This window comes from Somniosus microcephalus, chromosome 2 (assembly GCF_052327205.1).
Source record: "Somniosus microcephalus isolate GS21.2 chromosome 2, FLI_Smic_1.0, whole genome shotgun sequence".
Lineage (NCBI taxonomy): Eukaryota > Metazoa > Chordata > Chondrichthyes > Squaliformes > Somniosidae > Somniosus > Somniosus microcephalus.
Window position 1 is genome coordinate 268,070,527 of NC_140988.1, and position 27,991 is coordinate 268,098,517.

General features: G+C 41.7%; 1 protein-coding gene across 3 annotated transcripts in view; it reads right to left on the reverse strand.

Moving 5' to 3' along the window:
• Positions 1-27,991, reverse strand: part of map3k1 (mitogen-activated protein kinase kinase kinase 1, E3 ubiquitin protein ligase) — a 124,418-nt gene that overhangs the window by 48,140 nt on the left and 48,287 nt on the right. For 2 of the 3 annotated variants that reach the window (XM_085971871.1, XM_085971880.1), the window contains exons 2-6: positions 13,173-13,323; positions 9,936-10,157; positions 5,634-5,834; positions 2,729-2,845; positions 761-909 (exon numbers count right to left, since the gene is read on the reverse strand). In XM_085971871.1, coding sequence (XP_085827997.1) covers positions 761-909; positions 2,729-2,845; positions 5,634-5,834; positions 9,936-10,157; positions 13,173-13,323 — 840 coding nt within the window. Of the gene's footprint in view, positions 1-760; positions 910-2,728; positions 2,846-5,633; positions 5,835-9,922; positions 10,158-13,172; positions 13,324-27,991 lie in introns of those variants that run through there. The other variant, XM_085971889.1, reaches the window with a different exon arrangement.

The window sequence follows — 27,991 nt, forward strand, 5'->3', positions numbered from 1 at the left end:
CATTGCCGCCAATGCCATGTCTTCTAATTTTCATTCATTTTATATCGGGTACCTTATCAAAAGCCTTACTAAAATCCAAGAATATTATACATTTTCACCTTTATCTAAATATTTTGTTACTTCATAAAAGAATTCTTAATTCTTCTGGCACGACTTCCCTTTTGCAATTCCATGCCATCTCTTATTAATTAGTTTATATCTCTCAATGCTTCACTACCTTTGTCCTCGTTCACATTCCCTACTATCAGCTGAGTCAGAAGGTTGTGGGTTCCAGTCCCACTCCAGGAACTTGGGCACAAAATCTAGGCCGACATTCCAGTGCAGTATTGATGGAGTACTGCACTATTTGAGGTGCTGCTTTTCAGATGAGAAGTTAAACAGAGGTCCCGTCTGCCCTCTCAAGTGGACGTAAAAGATCCCATGGCACTATTTTGAAGAGCAGGGCAGTTCTCCCGGTGTCCTGGCCAACATTTATCCCTCAACCAACATCACTAAATAAAAACAGATTATCTTGTCATTCCCACAAACAGCAATGTGACACCTCGCTGTGTGCAATTTGGCTGCCATGTTTCCCTACATTACAACAGTGACTACACTTCAAAAGTACTTCATTGGCTGTAAAGTACTTTGGGACATCCTGATGTCGTGAAAGGCGCTATATAAATGCAAGTTCTTTCTTTCTGATGAGGCTAAATTGTCTCTGGAACTCCCCCCCACCCAGAGATCTCTTAAGTAAGGTTATTTATTACCGAATACCTACCTATGTTCTGCACTGGATGTAGAGGTACTGGATGAAGCAGATATATGCGAGTTAGACATACGGGAAACAAATTTTTGTATGGTGTTACGTGATGGAGCTTTGATACGTGAACTCCGTCTACTGTGGTATTTCTGAAACAGACTCTCCACCTTTTGAGAAAAAAAACAAATTTAATTCCTAACCTCAAAGCATGCAGTTCATCAACTTTTTGTTTAAAACCAATCTCTTGCAGTCTCTCAAATAACTCTACTTTCAATACTAGAGCTTCTGAAAAAGCTTCCTTCTTCCCGAGCAGAGGTTGCACCTACACAGTAATCGACAGTACCCTTTGACCGGGTCCGACCCATTTCCCTCTGTTCTCATTCCTCCCCCTCCACTCTCAAGAGTCCCTTGCAGTCATCTTCCATCCCATAAGCCTCTGTATTCACCATCACATCATCTGCCAAATACAACATGATCCCATCACCAAAGATATATTCTCCTTCGGGATATCCTTCGTCACTCTTGTACCACCTGCACGTCCAGCTGTTCCCATCTTCCCACACAACTCAGATCCATTTCGCTCAGGCCCAAACATTATTTCCATTTTACAATTTACACTTATTTGTTGTCCACGGTGCAGCCACTTCTAGAATGGTGAAGCCGAATGCAGCCAAATTAGCCCCTCTTCTCGCCATCACTAATCTCATCAGTATTCTTTAGTGTAGAGCATCAGGGTCTGGTGACTTAAGTTCAAGTCCCGTTAACTTTAATATAATTTACTTTTAATTCTCGCTATCAATTTGTTGCTCTTCCACGCCCTTCTGGTATTTCTGTAGTCTTTCTTCACCTATCTCTAATTAAAAGGTAAACATCTCTGCCATAAAATTATTTTCTTCGACCTTTAGGTCTGCCCAATAATTAATCATAAGAACATAAGAAATAGGAGCAGGAGTAGGCCATTTGGCCCTTCGAGCCTTCTCCGCCATTCATCAAGATCATGGCTGATCTTCTACCTCAACTCCACCTTCCCGCACTATCCCCATATCCCTTAATTCTCTTCGTTCCTAAAAATTTATCAACCTCTGTCTCGAATATACTCAATGACTGAGCATCCACAGCTCTCTGGGGTAGAGAATTCCAAAGATTCACAGCCCTTTGAGTGAAGAAATTTCTCCTCATCTCAGTCCTAAATGGCCGACCCCTAATTCTGTGACTGTAATCTCATGTTCTAGATTCCCCAGCCAGGGGAAACATTTTCCCAACATTAACCTTGTCAAGCCAGTTAAGAATTTTATATTTCAATTAGATCACCTCTCATTCTTCTAAACTCTAAGGAATATAGGCCTAGTCTACTCAATCTCTCCTCATAGGGCAATCCTCTCATCTCAGGAACCAGTATAGTGAACCTTTGCTGCACTCCCTCTAAGGCAAGTATGTCTTTCCTTAGGTAAGGAGACCAGAATCCATTCTGCAATATGTTTATAAGTAGTCTGCATGTAGTTAGGATGTAGATGTTCGAGAGTCTTCAGCATGGATACTTTTCTGTTCATTATATCAAATATTTATATTACCTCTGCAAATAGCAAAGTGACAAGTAATAATGCAAAAATATACACTGCCGTCTTACGGATGAGTCGTTACACCGAGGCCCTGTCTGCCCTCTCAGGTGGACTTAAAAGATCTCACGGCACTATTTTGAAGAGGAACAGGGGTGTTCTCGTGGTATCCTAGCTAATATTATTCCCTCAACCAACACCATTTATCTCTGCCATTTGTGGGACATTGCTGTGTGCAAAATTAGCTGTCGTGTTTCCCACATTACAACAGTGACTGCCCTTCAAAAGTACTTCACTGGCTGTAAAACGCTTTGGGACATTGTCATGAAAGGTGCTCTATAAATTCAAATTTTCTTTCTTTAAGCACATCTTAAAAATTATGAATTCATAGCCCCCAAAAGTTAGGAATGAGTTTTATTTTTCTGCTTACCTCAAAGTTTTTTAATGTCTTTCTCCACAGCAATGAGTCAGAAGGCTCTAACTGGAAGACTCGTAGCATAACAAACAGAACATGAATGCAGAATGTTCCACGTCCACAACTGCAGGTCTATAAAAGATTGAAGAGTTATAATCTTGACAGAAACTAGATCAAAGCCCAATAGCATAACACTCAATTTTCTCAGTAAATAATTTTCAATACATTTGAAAACAGCAGGAAAGTCTACCATAGGTGTTGTTAATATCAACTCACCCACATACTTTTCTTCCTATCCTCCCCTAGGATAGTTACTCCATACATCTCACTCCTCAGCTGGGAGTGAGCATGCAACTTTACCAAAATAACTAAAATGGCATGTTTCCCCTTTCTAGTAGCAAAAGAACAATGTGAATTATGTATAACTACACTATACAGTACAAGCTCAGTATCTCACACACATTGTGTCCTGAATAGTCTTTGCGAGACTAGACGTTCTGTCCACCCTGCGGCCAAAGCCATCCAGGTGCCGAAAGTCGCACGAAGCCCTGATTCCACTGGGTGTATTGAGGAAGCACAAGCGTGTAGAGCGGTCCCGCCTGATCTTCCTCCCATTTGGGCGGAATTTCTCAATCGCTGCAGGGCTGTGAAATCTCCACCTCTTGGAAATTCCTTCCGTGCCATTCCACTGTGTGGAGGGATTTCCTGTACGAGTACACTCTCCACTTACTCGTCCTTGATCCAGACAAGTCCTGTTTTTCAAATCTTGCCGTTCAGCAGAAACTGGAGTCGGGGTTGCGCGCAAGAAGATTTGAACTTATTTCACAAATTCTCAGGCCGCTTACAACTTTTGCGCCCTGGATGAGTCTGTGTTCCAAATTTTTGTACAGCGCGAATGGTTTTAGCCCCTATTTAGTTATTTGAAGGGGCTCTCTCAATTTTTAGTTGCACTTCAGCCCTACACTCCTTATCTTTGGCCAGGCAGTGCAGGAGGGGTGGGCAAGTTGGAGGACTTTGTCAGTCTTTTCCTGGGCCTGGCGAAAACGGATATTCATAGGTCCAGGATGGATGCGGGCCATGGGGAGAGGTGGGGTTCGCTCTGGCTGCCTCCCTCTCCTCTGCGGCTCTGTCATGTCCGGATGGCCCTGGGAAGGAAGCATGCCGCACCCGAGGCGTTCTGTGACCGTTGGGCATCGCAGGAAATAGTGTCTACTAGACACGCAATAACATTATGATTTAGTTTTAGAAGTTTCATTTTGCTTCTGTTAAAATCAGACTTTATGTTTCAATTATTTTATTAGTTGCACCTCCTCAAAACAAAAGGGGCATCTGCACAGTTGGTTCTCGGTTGATGACATTGATCGATTAAAAAAGGCACCAGAAGGCACCTAAGCAGCTCCTGCGCTGCAAACTCCACATTTAAATAACAAGGTGAATAACCTCAGAAGTTAAATCTCAGAAAGGACAATCATGTTTTTCACTTAATTGTAAGTGGTTATAGTAATCTACATCATTACAGATTTAGAATTTGCTAGGGAATGCTCTAGATCTTGGCAAACAGAAAGTACCAAAATCAAGAATTTATCAAATTCATTTCTAATGCAAGAACCCATAACATTTCATATAATTTGAAAAACAATGAATAGTTTTGCATAGATAATGCAATGTTTACTGGACATTATACGGATTTCAGGAGTTTCTTAGGTGACAGAAGAAATGGGATTGTAGCAGATGGTACCGTGCACATTTCATTACCCTATTTAGCAGTAATACAATATAATAGATGTAAATACTGTAATGGTTTCTGGATATACAAAGTATTTTGCCTGCTTTGAATGCAAAAGGCTCTGAATGCACAGAGTTCTCGAAGCAGAGACATCATTAGGATTATGCTTTCCATTTTACCTTAAAGCATACCAGAAAACAGCAGGGCTCCCTGGCACGTGAATGTTCACTATCCACTACTCTCTACATTTCTCACTCTCCCACCACTAGTTTTGTTAGTTTTTTTTAAATGCTTATGAACACACCAGGCATCCAAATGACAACATCCATGAATATAGAATGACAGGGTTACTATCATTGAAGCCAAGTCAATATATCCTTTTGTGTAAAGGCAACACCTTCCATTCCTCATAAGGAGACCTGTAGCATTTTGGTTGCCCCACACCCCTTTTAAGGGCAGACACATTTTTCCTATGGTATGGTGCCTAATACTGTACAAAGTACTCCAAAATGAGTGTTACATCATTGCCTTCCATCCAAACACCTACTTAAATTTGCACATGGTGAGAAGGTTGGAGCAAGATCAATCTAAAAGAGCCAAACTTGTTGGGCCAAATAGACTTTTCTGAATATAAATTTTCCTATTCTCCCAATCTCATACACATGATGAGCCTGTACATTTTGCTGACAATAGGTGAAAGAGATGGTCAAGAGGGGAAGGTCGGTCAGGTTATGGGATAAAATAATTTGTTCTTAAAATATTCCCAAAAAGATAAAACAAAACAAATAACTCTAGGGGATTTGTAGTTTTAAGGAATGCCCATAATATGTGCACAAGAATAATAGAAAGAAGAAATGCGTCACCTGCCAGGATCTTTAGTGTAATTTTCTCTTTGGTCGTATGTAGATACATTTTGCTTGTTAAATACCATTCACAATGCATTGCATTTTCCAATAGGTTTAGGGTATTATAAGAATATATAAATAGTAACTTGATTATCTACAATCCAATTATCTGCCAGAATCTTCACTGGATAAAAACTTTGCACAAGGCATCAAAGCTACATAATGTTTATCTTGTTATGGAAACTACATAAGTGAGCGTCATCAAGTGCCTTGCCTTGCACGTTTCTTCCCCCAAAACAAAACCAAGATGGTATTAACACAAGACATTAGACATTGCTATCCAACTGACCTGAGGACCAATAAACACCCTGTACTTGTTATCAGGAACATCACCTCCAATAAGGAAGGAGTTTGGCCCTATTTGCTGCAGCAAGTACAGTCGTGCTCGCATTACTTTGTTGACTCTACGGTTAGTTTCCTCGGGGCTGTAAGGTGAGAAGCCATCTGGTGAAGGAGCTCTCCTAGGAGGAGTCACACGTCCACTCTGAAACTACAAAATAATTTAAAAAATTTCAATCTTCTGGCACAGACCCATCAATCAAGCTACATTAGATTTCCACTTATTTTTTATTTTAAAAAACTCCTCTGTTCATAAGCTGCAAGAGCAATTATCCTTGATCGGTACAGACTTGACAAACCAACTATACACACAAGCAGAGGGAGTTTACCATTCAAACATACTATGGCTTGAGCCACATTCAAAAATAAAGAGAACTTAAAGACAGAATGAGATTCTTATCACAATTAGACATTACACAATTTAGATTTGTAAAATTTGATGCATTTGGGAGTTTTTTTTTGGTGGGGGGGGGGGGGGGGGGGAAGGAAGAAAGAGAAAAACATTTACACCAAAAAATAATCATTTGAGGTAACTTTCCAGCAACACTATTTATAAGTACAATGTTGATAAAAATAAGACACTGAAAATATTTAGCACTGATGTGAGCCAGAAGTGGACCACTTCTGGCTTCCTCTTCTTCTCTTAGGCAGTTCCTCGGAACTGAGGATGACTTGCTTCCATATTAAAAATGAGCTCGCAGGTGGCTGATTAGTCCAATACGGGGCCTACAGTCTCTGTCACAGGTGGGGCAGACGGTGGTTGAAGGGGCGGTTGGGTGGGGTGCTTGGGTTGACGTGCACTCTTTGCGCTTGCTCCCGAAGAGACTGGAGGTGTTCGGCGCCTTCCCGGATGCTTCTCCTCCACTTTGTGCGGTCTTGGGCCAGGGATTCCCAGGTGTCGGTGGGGATGTTGCACTTTTTCAAGGAGGCTTTGAGGGTGTCCTTGAAGCGTTTCCTCTGCCCACCTGGGGCTCTCTTGCCGTGCCGGAGCTCCGAGTAGAGCGTTTGTTTTGGGAGTCTCGTATCGGGCATGCGGACAATGTGACCCGTCCATCGGAGCTGATTGAGCGTGGTCAGAGCTTCGATGCTGGGGATGTTGGCCTGAGCAAGAACACGGACGTTGGTGCACCTATCCTGCCAATGGATTTGCAGGATCTTGCGGAGGCAGCGTTGGTGGTACCTCTCCAGTGCTTTGAGGTGCCTGCTGTACATGGTCCATGTCTCCGAGGCATACAGCAGGGCAAGTATCACTGCTGCCCTGTAGACCATGAGCTTAGTGCCGGGTTCGAGGTCCTGGTCTTCAACACTCTCTTCCTCAGGCGACTGAAGGCTGAAGAGCTCCTCAACTCATTCCAATCTCAGACAACCACCAACGCCTACTGCACAAGTATGAATTCTATGCATTTTCACACGTTGCCCGTAGAGATTGAGCGAGATTTCCGATTTGTGCTGTAACTAACAGCTGGTGCCAAAACAACACTTAATGAAGCCTGGTCAAACTAGTTAGAAATGCAGGTGCAAATCCAACCCACCCTCGAGTTGGAATGACTCAACAGTAATATGATTGATGTTTATGCAGCTAGTGGAAAGAAATGCAAGTACAGCAGGCAATTTGCATATAGTAAGGTCCAACAATCAGCAATGAAAGAAATGACCAATTATTCTGTTTTTTTTTTAAAAAAAAAGTGGTGTTGGATGATGGTTACATGTTTGTCAGAATGCCAGAACTCCCCACTTCTTCAAATTGTGTCATGGGACCTTGGTGGAAAACTGAGTCAAGTACAAATTTGCTACGCACATAATATTGGCATGGCAGGGCAGCAGTCGGATCCAGTTGCAATCTCCCACTCTTAAATCCCTGATTTTAGCCACATGGCTGTAGGGATGGAGAGTGGTCACTGGGCTATTCATGCACAGGGCCATCTTAAGAATTGGATTAGCAGAGGGCTGAAAGACTTTGATCCGAAGTGGACAGTCATTCAGGAAGACCAGAAAGCATGGAAAGAAAAGGAAGAGGATGTTTAAATTTAGACTAAAACTTTGCACATAAAATGCTTATGGCAAAACCAATGCAGGTTCAAATGCATTTAACACTATTTAAGCTATTCTACCAATAGCTGTTCCTTAACAAAATGGCTTCCATTTTGTGCAATTTCTCAGTAAGTCAGGCAACGTTCCCTGTAAGCTGTGCTCTGTTCGGTTTCTTTTAATGCGCGGTCCCTTTAAATTTTTGTGCGTGTGGTATTTACAATGTAAAAGCCGGTAAGCGGCCTGCGCGGGACCTTTGAGATTACTGTGCACCTTAGGGGAACATTGGCGTCATGTTCTACCACAGAAACTACTAAAAAGAACTTTATCCCCTTACTGCGTTATTTGAATGAACCCTCTCCACTTCGAATCCCATCCCAATTGTTCCAACTTGTACATTCTTCGGTTGTCATGCTTTTAACATGCTGAATATAACTAGGTACTTAGATTTCCAGCAGTGGTGGTTCACACTGGTTATAGGGAAATGTTACCGATGGGAACTTGAAGTTTTCCAAAGCCCACAAGTAGTAGAATACTTTAGGACACCCAGAACATTACACTGTCAGAGGTGCCCTTTCTCATTTGGATGTTAAACCAAGATTTGTCTGCTTTTCTTTTATTTGTTCTTAGGATGTGGGCAAAGCCAGAAAGGCACATTTGTTACCCATCCCTAGCTACCCTAAAGTGGTAGTAGGGCTTCTCCTTGAACCATAGTCCTTTCAACAATGGTGCTGCACGATGGCGTTGGGTAGGGAAATCCAGTAATCAAAATATTGGCCTTTATCCAAGGGAATTGGAATACAAAGGGGGGGAAGTGATGCTTTTGTTGTAGAGTACTGGGTTCAGTTTTGAGTACCGAACCTCAGGAAGGTTATATTGGCCTTGGAAGAGGTACAGCATAGATTCACCAGGATGATACCAGGGCTTAAAGGGCTAAATTATGAGGGCAGGTTGCATAAACGTGACTTGTATTTGTATATTGTAACAGAACAGAGGTTATAACATCAGGAAAGACGAACACGCTGGGCTGTTCTCTGGAGGAAAAAAAAAAGGCTGAGGGGTGACCTAGCAGTGGTCTTTGAAAGTATGACGGGTAGGGGAGACGTAGAGATGTTGCCACTTGTGGGGGGCATTGAAAACTAGGGGTCATAAATACAAGATAGTCACGAATAAATCCAATAAGGAATTCAGGAGAAAGTTCTTGGTTAGAAACACAGAGCTTGCTACCACATGGAGTAATTGAGGCAACTAGCATAAGTGCATCAAGGGGAAACTAGCTCAGTACATGAGGGAAAAGGAATAGAAGGATATGCTGATAGGGTTACATGAAATAGGGTGGGGAAGGCTCTTGGAGTCTAAACACTGGCATAGACCAGTTGGGCCTAATGGCCTGTTTCTATGCTGTATATTCTATGTATCTCATGCAGTTATAGCTGCAATTTCAGTTTCAAATGGTGGCAGTGCTGACACTATAATCACAACATCCAGTGCATGCATTGAACAGTTCTGGAAAATCCCCACTAATAAGCCAGGAGCTATTATTTTCCACCATGACTGGCAAGTTGAAACCGAACAACATTCCATCTTCCAACTATCAGCATATTTCTCACTCCAAGTTTAATCTTTATGGATTCATTTTTCATTTTATCCCATCTTTTGTGGACTATGGCAGTTCTATCGCACCACAGACCAACTCATTTATCCCAAAGGTGCACTTAATTTTAGTATTAAATGTCCACAGGTTAACTTCAAATATCATTAACAACTGAAGAATTAAGTTAGCAACATTCAAAAGAAGTCCTATTCAGCAAGCTGAAAATAACTTAAAACTCAGTACTGGGAAAAGAAGGTTTTAAACTCAGTACTGGGATAAGAAGGTTTTAAACTCAGTACTGGGATAAGAAGGTTTTAAACTCAGTACTGGGATAAGAAGGTTTTAAACTCAGTACTGGGATAAGAAGGTTTTAAACTCAGTACTGGGATAAGAAGGTTTCATCAGTCTTCCATGTTAAAGGTGTGGTAGAATCTGGCCAGCCTGCTTCTCTAGATGGGCAGATTGTGAGATATGAATGTGAAAGACGACAAAAAGGCTAATTCAGATGAGTTATCATATTTTGATACTCATTCAGCTTGTGGAAATTTGGCTTCTTGTACATCTAATATACTAATTTAGATTTTTCCGAAGTAATTGGAGGGGATAGAAATTCTTACTTCTTGCACTTACAGGAACTGGTGATACTCTTTTCCTTCTTACACCGGGAGATTCAGACTTTGCAGTAGTTTTTGAGGAAGATGAAGACGACGTGACAGATGAAGATGAACTGCCAGGGGAAGGACTACGCCTCCCCCGTTGCATTTGTGGGGAGGCAATTACACCTGTCTGACAGTCAGTCGCTTGCTTGCCAAACTCTGTCCCATCAGCTTTCACTGGAATAGGTTTCACAACCTGCAAGGCAGACAGAAAAGGCTAATCATTAATGCATTTCAGATTAATGCGATTGGGATTTCAAAGGAAAATGAATGATTTAAAAATCTTGTAAAACATTATTTGCAATTTCTGCCAAACATATATAGGCAAAACTTAGAACTCTCACAGGTCACAGTCTACAAAATTAATCTAACATATTCTGACCATTTATTTCACCAAGGAACTTTAATGCATCAATAAGGTTCTCAAAGTATTCTAATTTGGTTATTTACCGTCAGCATTTTATAATCTCTGATCATTTACCCATGAAGTTGCCACTTTACTGTAATGCTACTTATTTGTAATGTCATTAAAATGCATTTTGTTACTTATTAAAAGAACTTTCATAAAGGTGAAAAAGACCTAATATTTTTAAGTCCATCAAATCTGAATCTTTGTTTCCATTAATAGATTTGAACAAAACTTCAAAGTTTGTATTCTATATTTACAGATATTTATGAGGCATGCATGATCTTTCACAATTATACATGTCTGAAAATTTAAATCTTAATCAAATAGTTTAATTAACATACCCAAGGAACATTAGACATATATCAATGTCTATTCTATATTCATGGTGCATATTTCAAGGAAACTGGTTATAAGTACCCGCAATACCTGCTATGTCTGTAGGTGGCGCTGTGATAAAGCTTTTTAATGTTAACCGAATCAACAGTCCATCACATCACTGATACAATAGCTGCTATTTTACAATGAGGATAGCAATATGGTTAATGGTTTCCCACAAATCGCTCAACGCTTTCTGAAAATATTATTCAGTACCATTATTTTCCCTCACTAAATGAAATTTCTAATGTTCAAAATGAGGGTTTAAACAAAAAAATGACAATGTTATTAACTCATGCACTGAATTGTCTTCTGTCTTTTAATGCCTTCATTAAAAGTTTTTATTTGAAAGGCTCAATCTTTCCCAAAAGCCCGGGCTTTGTCTTGATCATTTTGCATAGAGCCATCACGGAGCTGTATTTGGATTGTACAGTCTGAGCATGTGCAGTATACCTAATTCCCCAGGATGCATTAGTGCTGTTCTGTCAGCTGTACCGATAGAATTCTAACAGCCTCTGCTCAAGTTTTTCCAAAACTATTTGAACAGCAGCTAGAGAGTAAACTTCAAAATTTTTACGCAGCATGTATGACAAAGAGAACGAGCAAATAAGACATACAGATAACACCTTCAGAAACCACTCACAAAACACCAAATTGAATGTTGACAAAGATGCTTCAAAAGTCAAACCAATGCTGCTAGACATTGGAGTTTCTCCCAAACAATGCTATCAGCCCATGCCTTGCCCCTTGCTTCACTGCTGACAAGGCACATTCAACCTTCAGTTATGCAAAACCCCAGGTTCACTGTCCATAGTTCAGCCAAACCCCAGTTTCTACTCCACAGTTATGCCAGATCAAAGGAGTGCTGAACTTCAACAGCCCCACTGCAGTACATCAAACTCCAGGACCCTTAACCCAGTTCCACCAAAGCAAACTATCCCCCACTGATACTAAATACAAAGATTTCCCCCATTGCTACCAGAGTGCTTGTAAACATAGAAACATAGAAGATAGGAGTAGGCCATTCGGCCCCTCGAGCCTGTTCCACCATTTAATGAGATCATGGCTGATCATCCAAATTCAGTACCCTGTCCCTGCTTTCTCCCCATATCCCTTGATCCCTTTAGCCTTAATATATCCAACTCCTTCTTGAATATATTTAATGAATTTGCCTCAACTGCCTTCTGTGGTAGAGAATTCCACAGGTTCACCACTCTCTGGGTGAAGAAATTCCTCCTCATCTCTGTCCTAAATGGCCTACCCCTTATCCTTAGACTGTGACCCCTGGTTCTGGACTCCCCTGCCATCGGGAACATCCTTCCTGCATCTAGTCCTGTTAGGATTTTATAAGTTTCAATGAGATCCCCCCTCATTTCTTCTAAACTCTAGCAAATATAAGCCTAATCAGCCCAATCTCTCCTCATACGTCATTCCTGCCATCCCAGATATCAGTCTGGTGAATCTTCGCTGCACTCTCTCCATGGCAAGAACATCCTTCCTCAGATAAGGCGACCAAAACTGCACACAATACTCCAGGTGTGGTCTCACCAAGGCCTTGTACAACTGCAGCAAGACATCCTTGCTCCTGTACTCGAATCCTCTCGCTATGAAGGCCAACATACCATTTGCCTTCTTAACCGCCTGCTGCACCTGCATGCTTACCTTCAGCGACTGGTGCACAAGGACACCCAGGTCTCGTTGCACTTCCCCTTTTCCCAATCTATTGCCGTTCAGATAATAATCTGTCTTCCTATTTTTGCCACCAAAGTGGATAACCTCGCATTTATCCACATTATACTGCATTTGCCATGCATCTGCCCAATCACCCAACCTGTCCAAATCATACTGGAGTTTCTCTGCATCCTCCTCACAGCACACACGCCCGCCCAGCTTTGTGTCGTCTGCAAACTTGGAGATATTACATCTAGTTCCCTTGTCTAGATCATTTATATATATTGTGTATAGCTGGGGTCCTAGCACCGACCCCTGCGGTACCCCACTAGTCACTGCCTGCCACTCGGAAAAAGACCCTTTTATTCAAACTCTTTGCTTCCTGTCTGCCAACTAGTTCTCTGACCAAGACAATACCTTACCCCCAATCCCGTGTGCTTTAACTTTGCACGCTAATCTCTTATGCGGGACCTTATCGAAAGCCTTCTGAAAGTCCAAATACACCACATCCACTGGTTCTCCCTTATCTATTCTACCAGTTACATCCTCAAAAAATTCCAGTAGATTAGTCAAGCATGATTTACCTTTTGTAGGAATAGCTAAATCTCACCCCCTTTCCAATATTGCCAAATGCCAACCTCCAAATGAAGCCTCTTGTATACCATCTTGAGTTATTCTCAGCTTTATTTTAATTTTAAATCTCTTAAACACATAGGTAAAGGTATATAAAATCACATCATTTCCAGTTGTACTTACTATAGGTCCTCGCCTGTTCCTTCTTTCTAGCCATTCATGTTTCCAGGCTGGCATGCATGTCACTTTGAGCTTTTCCCTGATCATGCGCTCCTCTGGGCGGTCATCCATTTTCGGTAACCCCCTGAGTGTCTCCTTATTTTCAAAGTCATGACTGGAAGAAGAAAAAAATTAACAAAATCTATTGACTTTTTAAAAATTACACCATCATACAGTGTTCATTAGTTCTTTTTTTCCTTCAATACAGTTGCAGTTTATCGTATCATGAGCCAACTGTCATAGTAACAGCCAATAACAAGTCCAAGGGTGGGGCAGGATTGTAAGGTAGTCTGCTTGGCTCTTCGAGCTAAACACGTTTCAACAGCAAACAGGTTACAAAGTCTGTAGTTGCCAGAAGACATGTTTGTTCAGATATTTTGGTGATCAAGTGCCTGAATGCAAAACTTCAATTGCAATTATACAAATTAATTCTGTAACAATTTTAAATGCAAAACAAGTTAAATATGCATGCACTGGGGAGAGCGAGGTAAAGAAGTACCAAGAAAGTAGCTGCTATATAAAATAATGAACAAGTCCGTCCTTTTTTAACGAATTCTCCAAACTTCATACGCCTACGTGCCCTTGCCACATGAGATGGGGAGAGAAGATCAATACCAAAATGTGAGCACACTGACCCCAAGGCCAGTTACAGAATGTTCAGGCATTTTACAGCAGTCCAGTGTTGTCATGCTGTAAACTTGTTTCGGACACTAGAGGCCCTCAGCAAACTAGCAGCAGGGACACTTTACAGTAGATGCACACAATAGATTACAGTGAGCAACCACTCATGCACACACAAATAAGTCAACATACGATCAAAAAAATATAGAAACGTATTAGGACAGTGCATTTAACCCATTTACAATAACTGCAACATGTTGGAACAGAGCACAGAACCTTTCAGTAACGGAAAAAACAATGCAGGTATGTATTAGGTACAGGACGACAGCAACATCACTAATTTATCTCCAAGTTCAAGGGCACAGAAGCTATTTTTGAGAGTGTACACAACTGCTTTGACAGAATGTTGTTATGCTCAGGGTAAAGACAAGAAATCGTAGGAAATCAGCCCATATATTACAACTTTATGCCAGAGTCTTGAAAAATAAACCGCACAAATTTTCAGTATTGCAACGATATAAAAAAAAATTGCCCCCACCTTTTCAGCCAAAGTTTACAAATTCATCCTCGCCAAGATTCACATAAACACAGTTTTGCTTCTTGCCAAATGGTGCAGTGCTAGATTGCCATTTATAAAATCCTTAAACTGGATCTTCTGTTGAAGTATATCTACATAATAATCTTGCATATGGCACACATTTCCTGCTCAAATACTTGACTTCCTGTTATGATTTTTGGTTATTCTCTTCTGCTGCAGGGGGGGGAATCATAGCTGGCAGGGGAGCCAGCCTAAAAGCTGCTAGTGGAGCTAGGGCAATTTAGATTCAATGGCAACAGATGCAGTATCAGGATTATTGATGCAATTACCTAGGACTCTACACTAAATGGATGAGTGAGTCATTGCAGGTGTAATTGCAGAGAGTGCTTCAAAAAACATTCAGAAATTCCTGAAAGAGCAGAAGATCATGGGACAGTTGGTGTGCACTTTATTCTTCTTCACGTTGGCTTACATACGGGACAACTGTGTCAACCAGAGGGGAAACCCACAATGACTCGAGTGCAGGGAAAGGGGGGGTTAGACCATGACAATGGAACAGGCCACTGGAATACCATCGATGGGAAGGGAGAAGCATCTGCATCCTACCAGCTGTGATAGATCTGGAGCGGGAGAAGGATGGTGGAGAATAGGAACAAGACTGGGGAGATGGAGGAGCAGGGAGCAAGGTGGAGGGGACTGGGAGAGGAGGAAGAAGGGTGGAGGGGATTGGGAGAGGAGGAAGAAGGGTTGAATGAATGGAGGGTGGGGAGCACAGAAGGCTTATTAAATTAAATTTGTTTAAAATATTTAATTTAATGTAAACTCATTTTTAAAAATGTTTTAAAAAAAATGTAATTAATGTTTGTGTCTTTTTTAGGCAGTATTGTTTAGTAACTGCACCTCAGCCGTTGAAATCAGGGAGGGTTTATTGAGTAGACTAGGTCTATATTCCCTAGAGTTTAGAAGAATGAGAGATGATCTCATTAATGGCCCGTATTTTCCGATCCCTACCAGGTGGGTATGCGCGGTGTACACACCCGTAGGGACATCGGAAATGCTGGTTTCAGGCATGCAAAGCGCATGCGCCGAAAACCGGCATTTCCGATCGGTCAAGAATGCTCGACCGATCGGACGCCTGCCATGGAGAAGGGCTTCTGTGGGTGGAGAGTTCCGCTTTTTGCAGAACCTCAGCTGAAAACACTTAGAAATCTTGCGCCTGGTTTTACCAGCGTAAGAGTTGAAAAAAGTTTTTTTTTTTTTAAATTTCCCACTCATTTAGAATTTAAAAATACTTTTAAAAAAGTTTATTTTTAGCCCTGTAAAAAACTAATTATTAAAAAAATGTTTAAACTTGTTTAAAATATTTAATTTAATGCAATTAAATCTTACATTTTTTTTTTTTTAAATTTATTTAATGTTTGTGTCTTTTTGGGGTGATATCCATTCATACTTAAGGGAGATTTCCCTTCTCCTATTGGCTGGCCTGGCCCACGTGATCCAAGGGACGCTTGCGAACTGCATGCGCCCCTCGACTGTGGAGAGGCTCAACATCGGAAATGCCTGGACCTCGGGAGCCCTCAAGTAAGATTTTTTTCCCCAATAGGAGGCATCTGCACGCAGGAAGCCTCCCATTGGAAATTACAGGCCATAAAATACTTCCAGGGCTTGACAGGGTAGACGCTGGGAGGATGTTTCCCCTGGCTGGGGTGTCTAGAACTAGGGGTCACAATTTCAGAATAAGGGGTCGGCCATTTAAGACCAAGCTGAGAAATTTCTTCACTCAGAGGGTGGTGAATCTTTGGAATTCTCTACCCCAGAGGGCTGTGGAGGCTCAGTCGTTGAGTATATTCAAGGAGGAGATCGAGAGATTTTTGGATACTAAGGGAATCAAGGGATATGGCGATAGTGCAGCAAAGTGGAGTTGAGGTAGAAGATCAGTCATGATTTTATTAAATGGCGGAGCAGGCTCGAAGGGCCGAATGGCCTATGCCTGCTCCTATTTCTTATGTTCTTGGGATGCCAATGGCAGAAGGTTCAGCCAGCAGTGGGCTCGAAGAGATGTAGGCAGCAATGAACAGATGGAAATGAGAGATGGGGATGGGAAAGGGTTTGAGTGCAAACCATAACTTGCTGCTCAGTGGGGTTAGGGAAGGGGTTCAAGTTTCCTGCTCAGGCATGGGGGTACTTGCTTATTAGGTGAGGGTGGGAAACTTGTTTTCTTTGCCACTCATTTCACAGCTTCTTCAGGTTTTCTACATCTAACATATTGCCAGCTACTTGGACTCATTGCCTTCCAGTCATTTGAGTGCGGTTCTTCATTTTAGTGAGGAGGACAGGAATGGGGACTGAATGCATGCTCAGCAGGGGAGGGGGTAGAAGCGGGGGCAGAATGCACACTCAACAGTTGGGGGGGGGGGGGCGCAAAAATGGGGTTGGGATTGAGGTGAGGAATGAAGTGCGAATAGGTGCTCGGCAGTGCGGGGAAGAACTACCACTACGCAGATTGGTACAGATTAAGTAGAGCAGTTTTTAGAAGGTTGCCGATTCAGTTCATCTCCCACTTCCTGTTCTGGTCACTCTGCTGCTATAGGACCGCCAGTCAAAGATTTTTCAGTCTTTGCCTTTTGGGGTTCTCCAACACGCTCCATGTGTGTCGCTTTTTCCACTTAGAATGTCTATTTAAGCTAGCATTTAACAATGTTACTTGGAAAGACAAGGGCAGCAGGCGCATGGGAACACCATCACCTGCAAGGTCCCCTCCAAGTTACACACCATCCTGACTTGGAAGTATATCATTGCTCCTTCATCGTCGCTGGGTCAAAATCCTGGAACTCCCTACCCAACAGCACTGTGGGAGTACCTTCACCACATGGACTGCAGCGGTTCAAGGCAACAGCTCACCACCACCTTCTCGAGGGCAATTAGGGATCTGCAATAAATACTGGCCTTGCCACCCATGCCCACATCCCATGAGTGAAAAAAAATCTAAACACAACATGTATACACCTATTTTGCATAGATTAAAGCATATTTTAAGAAAAATAGGTGATGGTAAGAAAACCAATTTCTAGTATAGGCAATTCACCGCAAATATTAAGTCTTTCTAATTTAGGTATGGTCTTCCTTAATACTTTGCATGTAGTTCATCCTGATGGCTTGGTTGGTGAGGATAGGTTGTAAATAAAGCCATACAGGCGTTCCCAGGTTCAAAGCTAGATATGTGCGGAGGTACTTGATCTCACCCAGGACAGAAGTTGAGTCACTGCAATTGGCTACAGTGCTCTTAGCTCATTAATAGCCATGGTGTGGAGATGCCGGAGTTGGACTGGGGTGGACAAATGTAAGAAGTCACACAACACCAGGTTATAGTCCAACAGCTTTATTTGAAATCACAAGCTTTCAGAGCGCTGCTCCTTCGTCAGGTGAAGTGGAGAAATGCATAAAGACACAGCTTATATAGTCAGAGAATAATGTCAGATGTTTACAGGTAATCGTGCCAACTGCCATTTATCACACCTCGGCAGAGAGATAATCACAGCAATCAAAGGTGTGAATGGTGTCCAAACAGGTCAGTCAGGAAAACATTACATCAAAGAACAATGAGGTGGGGTCACAAGGGGTCAAATATTGCAGATGCTGGGGTCTGTATGAAAAACAAAAAAAGACAAAACACATTTTTTTTGCTGGAAATCACAGCAGGTCCGGCCGCATCTGTGTAGAGAGAACAAGCCAATGTCGACTCGAGTCCTATCGCATCAGGCAACGGAACCCTGTGTGAGAACCTCTCTGGATATGTCGAGGGCATCCTGAAACCCATCGTACAGGGAACCCCCAGCTTCTGTCGCGATACTACAGACTTCTTACAGAAACTCAGCACCCACGGACCAGTTGAACCAGGAACACTCCTCGCCACGATGGACGTCTCGGCACTCTACACCAGTATCCCCCACGATGATGGCATCGCTGCGACAGCCTCAGTACTCAACACCAACAGCCGCCAATCTCCAGACGCCATCCTACAACTCATCCGCTTCATCCTTGACCACAATGTCTTCACCTTCGACAACCAGTTCTTTACCCAAACACACGGAACAGCCATGGGGACCAAATTCGCACCCCAATACGCAAACATCTTCATGCACAAGTTCGAGCAAGACTTCTTCGCTGCACAGGATCTCCAACCAACGCTATACACCAGATACATCGACGACATTTTCTTCCTATGGACCCACGGCGAAGAATCACTGAAAAGACTACATGATAACATCAACAAGTTCCATCCCACCATCAAACTCACCATGGACTACTCCTCAGAATCGGTTTCATTCTTGGACACACGAATCTCCATCAAAGACGGACACCTCAGCACTTCACTCTACCGCAAGCCCACGGACAACCTCACGATGCTTCACTTCTCCAGCTTCCACCCTAATCACGTTAAAGAAGCCATCCCCTATGGACAAGCCCTGCGAACACACAGGATCTGCTCAGACAAGGAGGAACGCGATGGACACCTACAGACACTGAAAGACGCCCTTGTAAGAACGGGATATGACGCTCGACTCATCGATCGACAGTTCCGACGGGCCACAGCGAAAAATCGCAGAGACCTCCTCAGAAGACAAACACGGGACACAACCAGAGTACCCTTCGTCGTCCAGTACTTCCCCGGAGCGGAGAAACTACGCCATGTTCTTCGCAGCCTTCAACGTCATCGATGACGACAAACACCTCACTAAGGCCATCCCCACGCCTCCACTACTCGCTTTCAAACAGCCGCCTAACCTCAAACAGACCATCGTTCGCAGCAAATTACCCAGCTTTCAGGAGAACAGCGACCACGACACCACACAACCCTGCCACAGCAACCTCTGCAAGACATGCCAGATCATCAACACAGATACCATCATCACACGTGAGGACACCACCCACCAGGTACATGGTACATACTCATGTGACTCGGCCAACGTTGTCTACCTCATACGTTGCAGGAAAGGATGCCCCGGAGCATGGTACATCGGCGAGACCATGCAGACACTGCGACAACGGATGAACGGACACCGCGCAACAATCGCCAGGCAGGAGTGTTCCCTCCCAGTCGGGGAACACTTCAGCAGACAAGGATATTCAGCCTCTGATCTTTGGGTAAGCATTCTCCAAGGTGGCCTTCGAGACACACGACAACGCAAAATCGTCGAGCAGAAACTGATAGCCAAGTTCCGCACCCATGAGGACGGCCTCAACCGAGATCTTGGGTTCATGTCACGCTACATGTAACCCCACCTGACGCAGGGTCATCCAGACTCGAGTCGACATTGGCTTGTTCTCTCTACACAGATGCGGCCGGACCTGCCGGTGATTTCCAGCAAAAAAAAAAGTTTTTTGTCTGTTTTTTTGTTTTTCATACAGACCCCAGCATCTGCAATATCGGACCCCTTGTGACCCCACCTCATTGTTCTTTGATGTAATGGTTTCCTGACTGACCTGTTTGGACACCATTCACACCTTTGATTGCTGTGATTATCTCTCTGCCGAGGTGTGATAAATGGCAGTTGGAAAGATTACCTGTAACCATCTGACATTCTCTGACTATACAAGCTGTGTCTTTATGCATTTCTCCACTTCACCTGACGAAGGAGCAGCGCTCCGAAAGCTTGTGATTTCAAATAAAGCTGTTGGACTATAACCTGGTGTTGTGTGACTTCTTACATTAGCTCTTTAAGGAATAAGACACTTGGGGTTCCTGATTGCTATCCAGTGACCCCCAGTGGACAAGGTGAAGATGTGGACAGAATCAAGCTCAACTATTATAGCCCTCCATAGTCAAATATCCTGGTAACCGTCTAGGCTCACAAAAGAATGTGGCGAGTTGCTGGAGACCGACATGCCCATGGAACCATACCGCAGCAACACTCAACCCACTCAACCCATTCAGGAGAAAATTGAGACAAAAGGATTTTTTAAAATATAAATGCAGTTCAAATTGTCCATACAATTATCACCCAAACAAGGAAATCTTCTGGACACGGATGTGTTATTAATACAAATACATTGACAGCTGTACCCCTCATCAACACCAATATGAAAAAAATGTACTCTGCACCTCCAGTGCATCTAGGATCTAACTTTGCGTGGATGCAGAGAACTGGTTTCAGAGGTAGCACAAAATGCATGCTTCCTTCTGACTGGGCCTCTAATAAATCCTTGAGACCCAACACAGCAAAAGGAAAAGGGGCAGAGAATCATTTGCAGATCATGGATCTCCACATGCCTTTCCTGATCCCTGCAATCAACATAAAAGTGCCTTTAGAGTTTGGGAATATACAGGTGGCATATTGCACATGCAAGATCCCACCTTAGCCCACTGTATTTAGGCTTAGCTTTCCAAATACATGTTATTTTGAAGGTTTATAGAAACAGTTATGATTGATTTAAACACAGTTTGGAGCAAAAATGGGCTAAAAAAAACTGGAAGTAGATCACTGGCTTGTAAAGTGTCAAACTCAAAGCTTCAAAAACGTAACAGAAAATTAAGTTTGCAAAGTATAACAATATGACAAGGTACAGGGTCAGACAACTGGAGGGGAGGGGGAAATGATGAACTTTACACCTGGTGTGCTAACAGAACAAACTGTTGCTGCTTCCTTTACAGCAAACTCAAAAGGGGCAGTTTCAAACTGGTTTCTTTCCTCCCTTCCTCTCTCTCTCTCCTCCACTACAGAGATTGGATAGATAGAGAGAGAGAGAGAGAGAGAGAGAGAGAGAGAGAGAGAGAGAAAGAGAAAGAGAAAAAGAGAGAATGACCTACATGGAACAGAGATTGAACGATGAGGAAGAACGCACAATAAATGCATATCCTATGTAATACAAGGGAATAAGAAAGTGACAGTTGCTGGACCTCAGTTTGGTGCTCGAGTGAATCCTGTGCTTAACATATTGGAGGGTTTGTGTGTTTAGGAGTGGAACACTGCCACCTTTACTGCACATCCTACATTGCAGCTTTTCTGACTTAATGGATAAGATTATTTGAACCACATATTTAGCGCATAGCTTTTTTTCAAATTGCCAGATGCAGAGTGCTGCGCTGGCTTATTTAAATTGACTTCAGGTGCAATGCTAGGGTGATTCCAGTTTACTGGTGATCTGTGAACTCCGAGGTTCAAACATTCCCAGGTCAAGTATAGCATTTGCAAAGTCAAACACCATTTACTTTGCCAAATATGGCTTAGCCACTACCTCAGAAGGACTCTCTGAATTTTTCTATTTTCCCCAGTCATCCTTACTATGCCTTCAATAGCCACTCACTATAATGTATTCCATATTCTAATCTCTATTAGCATTAAACAACTCTTTCATAAACCTTTCACAATTTTGAACACTTCTACCAGATTTCCCTTCTCTGCTCTATGGAATATAGCTCTAGTTTTTCCAAGTCTTTCTTCATAACCGTATCCCCTCAATGCTAGTATCATCCTGATATCAGAAGTGAGGAAAGTGGGATTAAAGTAGACGGCTCTCGCCGCTTAAAAATAACAAAAGACTTTGATGAACTAAAATGGTTTTACCCTGTATTGTAACAGAATGGGAAGTGGTAACTGGAGTGGGAGGAGGGTCATGTGGAGTATAAACACTGGCATACACCAGCTAGACTGAATGGCTTGTTACTGTGCTGTAAATTCTATGCAGTTCTATCATCCCAGTGAATCCACATTGTGCCTTTTCCATGGCCCCAATATCCATTCTATAGTGGGGTGCCCAAAACATCACAACACTCCAACTGGAGTCTAACGGTGAACCATTTCCACTGCGGTTTGTAAACTGGAGCACATCCAATTTCTAGCATGGCGATTTACAAATCCTCATTTAAACACTGACTGCTGAGCAGAACATTCAATGCCCAAGATTGTTTGTAGAGTCCACAGATCACCAGTAAACTGGAATCACCCTAGCATTGCACCTGGAGTCAATTTAAATAAGCCAGAGCAGCACTCTGCATCTGGCAATATGAAAAAAAGCTATGTGCTAATATATGGTTCAAATAGTCAGAATCTTATCCATTAAGTCAGAAAAGCTGCAATATAAGATATGCAGTAAAGTACACAATGGTACATAACCAGTTGTGCAATTAACTAAGTTATTTAACAAAGCTGGACGTTTTGTAGTCAAGAAATTTGAAAAAAAATCTCTAGCTTACACTGTATGCATTGGCACATGACCATCAGTGGCATGCAATTAGGGGTGGATACCAGAGCATTCATTAGTTTTCAAGGAGCTTTAGAGCAAATATACAGCTTTTAAATAATTGTCCTCTTCCATTTTTTCTTCTGCCTGCCCAATTTGCTTCAAATTGAACTTCATTTTGCATCTACCTAATCAGATTTTCCCTTGCCAGTTTTGATTTTCACCCCATCAAGCCAAATAATTTTCTCCTGGCAATGACCAATTTCACTAGAACTTTTGGGCTTCACTGGCTAAAGTAATGAAAATGTAAAGTTTAAAAAAAACTATTACATGCCTAGATATAATCCCTTATAAATATAATAATCATTGAATAATTTCTGAATTCAGTTCTAAGAGCTGGCTTAACAGAAGCTCCTTGCAACCACACATTCAGCTGTTATAAAAATAACATTTTGTATTCATACACAAGTGTGTGCATGGTATCCTAAAACATAGTAACATTTGCTTCATTTCATAACAGTTTGGTTATTGAAGTTTATAGAAACCACTGTATGCACAAAACTTTCTAGCAAGGGAATGGTGCATTTCTTAACTATTTTAAAAACCACTCCAGAAAACCTCCCGTGACACGCTTACAATAAATCAGAACTTCCACTGTTGCAAAGGTTGGGGGGGGGGGGGGGGGGGGGAAAGAGAGGAGAGAAGAAAGGGGGATATGCAAATCTACAGTGAAATCATTTGCAATGAAGCTGAAGTTGGAGATTTTCCCAGTGACTGAAGTAAATATATGTTTTTTGGATTGTTTCCTGGAACCTAAATTGTTTTCCTTACCCATTGCAAATAAATGAATAAATAAATACCAGTTATAAAAAATAAATCTCCACGTCTTTTACTGTCTATCTGTTTAGAGCCTAGCATGTAATACCAAAGGTTAATATATTTAAAACATTTTAGTTTCTTCTTGCATGTATTTTCATATTTACCAAAGATCTCTGTCAAGTGCATATAAGGAAAGCATTTCACTTTGTGCATTAATTCTTAATAATGAGAAACTATGAACAACGGAATTTGAATGTCCATGTATACAAATTACTAAAAGCTAGTGCACAGATACACAGGCTAATGGAATGTTGGCCTTGATTTCAAGGGGCCTGGAATACAAAGGGGAGGAAGTTATGCTTCAGTTATACAGAGCCTTGGTCAGACCCCATCTGGAGTACAGTCCCTACCAACAGTCCACACTTAGCTCAGGCAGCCGCCTATAAAATCAGGCAAATGATGCGAACCATTTGCAAGTACAATATTGAGTGAACTGCAAAGATGCCGCTTATAATGTATTAAGCACGCTGGCTATTTCAGACAGTTCAATAGGTACTTACCCATTTAAAAGGCTCCTGCCTTCCTGTCTATCACAGACATTTCCCTTCATTCATAGAATGATATGGCATGGGGCCATTCAGCCCATTGTGCCTTGCTAGCTCTTTGAAAGAACTATCCAATTAGTCCCATTTCCCTGCTCTTTCTCCATAGCCCTGTCATTTTTTTCTCCGTATTTATACAATTCCCTTTTGAACGTTATTATTGAATCTGTTTCCACCAATCTTTCGGGTAGTGCATTCCAGATCACAACAACTTGCTGCATAAATGTTTTTCCTCATGTCGTCTCTGGGTCTTTTGCCAATCATCTTAAATCGGTGTCCTCTGGTTACCGACCCTTCTGCCACTAGAAACAGTTTTTCCTTATTTTCTATCAAAACCGTTCATGATGTTGAACACCGCCATCAAATCTCTTAGCTTTCTCTGCTCAAAGGAGAACAACTCCAGCCTCTCCACATAACAGAAGTCGCTCATCCCTCAACCCAGGTACCATTCTAGTAAATCTCTGTTGCACCCTCTCCAAAGCCTTGACACCAATGTTCCTGCATGGCCCCTTTTTACAGGCTGTGCGGGCCATTCAAAATTCCGCACATGCGCATTTTTTCTATTTATAAGCCAGCTCACCAGCTACGCTGGGCCTTCAGAGCGCTAAAAGGAACATTGATCGACACCCTTCCCAAAGTATGGTGCCCAGAATTGAACACAATACTCCAGTTGAAGCCTAACCAGTATTTTATGAAAGGTTTAGCATAACTTCCAGTTCTGATGAAAGATCATTCACTTAAAACGTTCACTCTCTCCACAAATGTTGCCTGACCTGCTGAGTGTTTCTACCATTTTCTGTTTTTATTTCAGATTTCCAGCATCCCCAGTAATTTGCTTTCATTTAAAAAGTTAGGCTGATTTCAGACCAAGTCAGGTCTTTGACCAAGTGTGAACAGCTGGATTGAACCCGGTTAGTCCCTGTATTGCATCAACAAATTAAAAGGTTGTGCTGATTTCAGCCAAGGTTGGGTCTTTAAGCAATTTGAATTAGCTGTTCACACCTCGTTAAAGTGCTGGGTCAATTGTGTTTACTAAGACTGGGGAGCCCGCTGCTGCAAAATACGGTGGTCACTAGATTAAACTATAGCAACAGTTAGTTTGTTTTACATGACAAGAATTTCCCCTCCCTCCCCAAATCACAACCGTTACTTTAATTTCTACGAATGGAAACAGGCTACATCCAGCGGAGTCAAACACACCAACAGGTGAAACAAGAACTTATTTGTCCATTTTGGTTTTGGATGTTGTTCAGTCTACTCATAAATCACTTAATTCAAATTCAAGGACAAAATTCCCATTTTTGTTGCATTGTTTACTTCAAATCATTGGATAATGTAATTTTTTACATTAAAAAATTTAAATCAGAATGAGACTACTTTTAGAGAGGAAGCACACTTTTACTGCTACAACTGTGAACTTGTTCAAAACAAAGTTTAAAGAAACACTTTGAAATTAGGTTTCCGTACAGTTATAAGTATTCAGAAAGTTGCTCCTACTAAAATAAACTCTTCGTACCACACAATATTTCCTTCAGGTAGCCAGGATTTTTCAAGTTTACTGGATCAGAATGAGGTGTCTAAGGAAGATGAACTTCCCTACGTTATACCTTTGTGCAAAAACATGCATTTGCTACAAAGCAAGAGTTTATGCTGCCACTGGGCCATCACAATTACTCGTTTCCAGCTGCCTGCAATACATGTGCTTGGAATTTGCACCACTTGTATAAATTATCTGTGCTTTATCTCCTGTAAGCTACCAATTCTTGATTATGAAAACATTTAAATTTAATGCTTTTAAAACTAAGTTACAAATGACAGAAAATGCACTTTCATCCAGCTCACTAAAGGTTAAGGTGTAATGTTACCATTATTTGCAGTTATCATTTAAGTTGTCAGAAGATAAATGCCGTGGCCTTACATGGTGCAACCCAGGATAAAAATTTGCTGAGGAAGCAGTAGCTATCTACAGTTCGCTATCAAACTCCATTCCAATCTGCCAAGGAACAAAGATCTTTTTGTTCTATATAGTGTAGGTGCGACATTACAGCCATCCACATAAAGTAAGTTAGGTTCTACGATGTGAATTGACAGTACATGGAGCTGCCTACTTCCCCAATAGGCATTTACTCCCCCATGGTAGAGGTCCACTAGTTCTGAATATACTATATGCAAAAACACAAAAAGCAGATACTTATGGAGCTATCTCCTATAAAGGGATATAATGTAAAACAAACAAAAAAAAAGCATTTTTAACAATGGTTATGTCCACCTGTACTCTAATTACCACAAGTTTCAACAGATTTAGACAGGACCACTTAGTGAACTGCAGGAAAACCATTAAAACATATTTTCATTTAAGAACTAGGCATTAATATAGTTTCAAAAACTTGAACAAATTTTAAAACTTGGCATTATTAACTACTAACCACTGGAATAAAGCTTAAGCTGCATTCACCCTGCAAATATTATGACAAATGCTTCTAGAGGTTTAAGTTTGCAAAACATTTCTGTAAACAATTGAAAAACTTTTAATAAAGTGAACCTCCCATACAATTCTGAGCCAGTAATGATCCCAAGATCTAAATGGTACCATAAAAAGTAGGTTACTTAACACTTATGAGATTACACAGAACCACTGGCGTGACTAAAATAGAGAATAAAAAACAGAAGGCTTGGTTAGACTGAGGCTGGACAACCAAGAGTGTGAAAATTTAAAAAAAAGTGACAACCCCTCTTGAACTCACCCCACCAAACCATCACAAAGACAATCCCAAAATCTGTTCTGTTACTACATGCACCACACCACCGCAATCCTTTATAACACTTACCACATTCTGATAATTACATGCCTTTTGATTTGCTAGGTTTCAAACCCAGTATTCAAACAGTTCAAACTTGATCAAGCCTCAAATTAATTATACATTATTTTAAGCACATGCTTAAACAGCAAGTTTTCATAAATATGCTTCACATGACTTATGGTTTGTTTCAGTTTAGCTGGGGCATTCTACTTTATTAATTCACTGGGACAAACTTGCCCATCATTACTTCACAAATTTGAATGAATTATGCAATAATTTCCACATCAATACAAAAGACCAAGGACACCAACTTGTTAATACACTCTAGGCAGAATGCTCAATACTTCAGGAAAGAGGATGGCCTTTCAAAGCCAATAAATATTGCTCGATACTTGGCAGATGGATATCTTTTATTGTACACCCACAAGGATCGTCTCCAGAAATACTTCAAGTTGGGTAAGTCATCCTCAGAATGTTGCAAGTGTTGTTTGGGATTATGATGTGGCTTGCGTAAACACAGCACATGACAGAAATTAGTATGATTTTCAGATAAATATATATCCATCAATATAATTCTTAGTCAGCTGAGGAATTGCTCAATGCAGGTATGCTCCACACATCTGCCAGTCCATTAAAATTAATGAATCTAAAATTGTGGGGAGTGGGAGTGGATGTGGGATTTCCCAAAATACATTTCTGATACACGAGGCTTCCTACAGAGAGTGTGATTCCAAATCAACCCATATACAAGAAACTTGGAAAGAGGTTTAAAAATATTTGGCCACAACAAATTTAATTACATAAAATGTGAATCCATCAGCCAAGTTCATAACAAAACTGACCTTAAGCTCCATTTACCTTCGCTTTGCTGCTAACAGTTGAATCTTCAGTGCCAGCAGCACAAGGTAAATAAGGCAGCGCTGCTGCCTTCAAAAAAGGTACGGAGAACCATCTCAAAGACAATGGCCCAGATTTTGCTGGATCAGGGAATCTCGTGCCATGCCCAGTTAGTTAAACTTTTCCCCTCTCCCTTCAGAGCAAAAGGTTTTTTGCCCTGCAAGTTGCTGGAAGTGTGAGCGGATAACAGCACACCAAGTGAAACGGGGCATCTGGGACCTTAGTGAATGACGGGACCAACTGTGTGGCAAACTGCCCACAAAAAGTAGGACAAATCCAATCCAGCCAATTACCGCCCCATCAGACTACTCTCAATCATCAGCA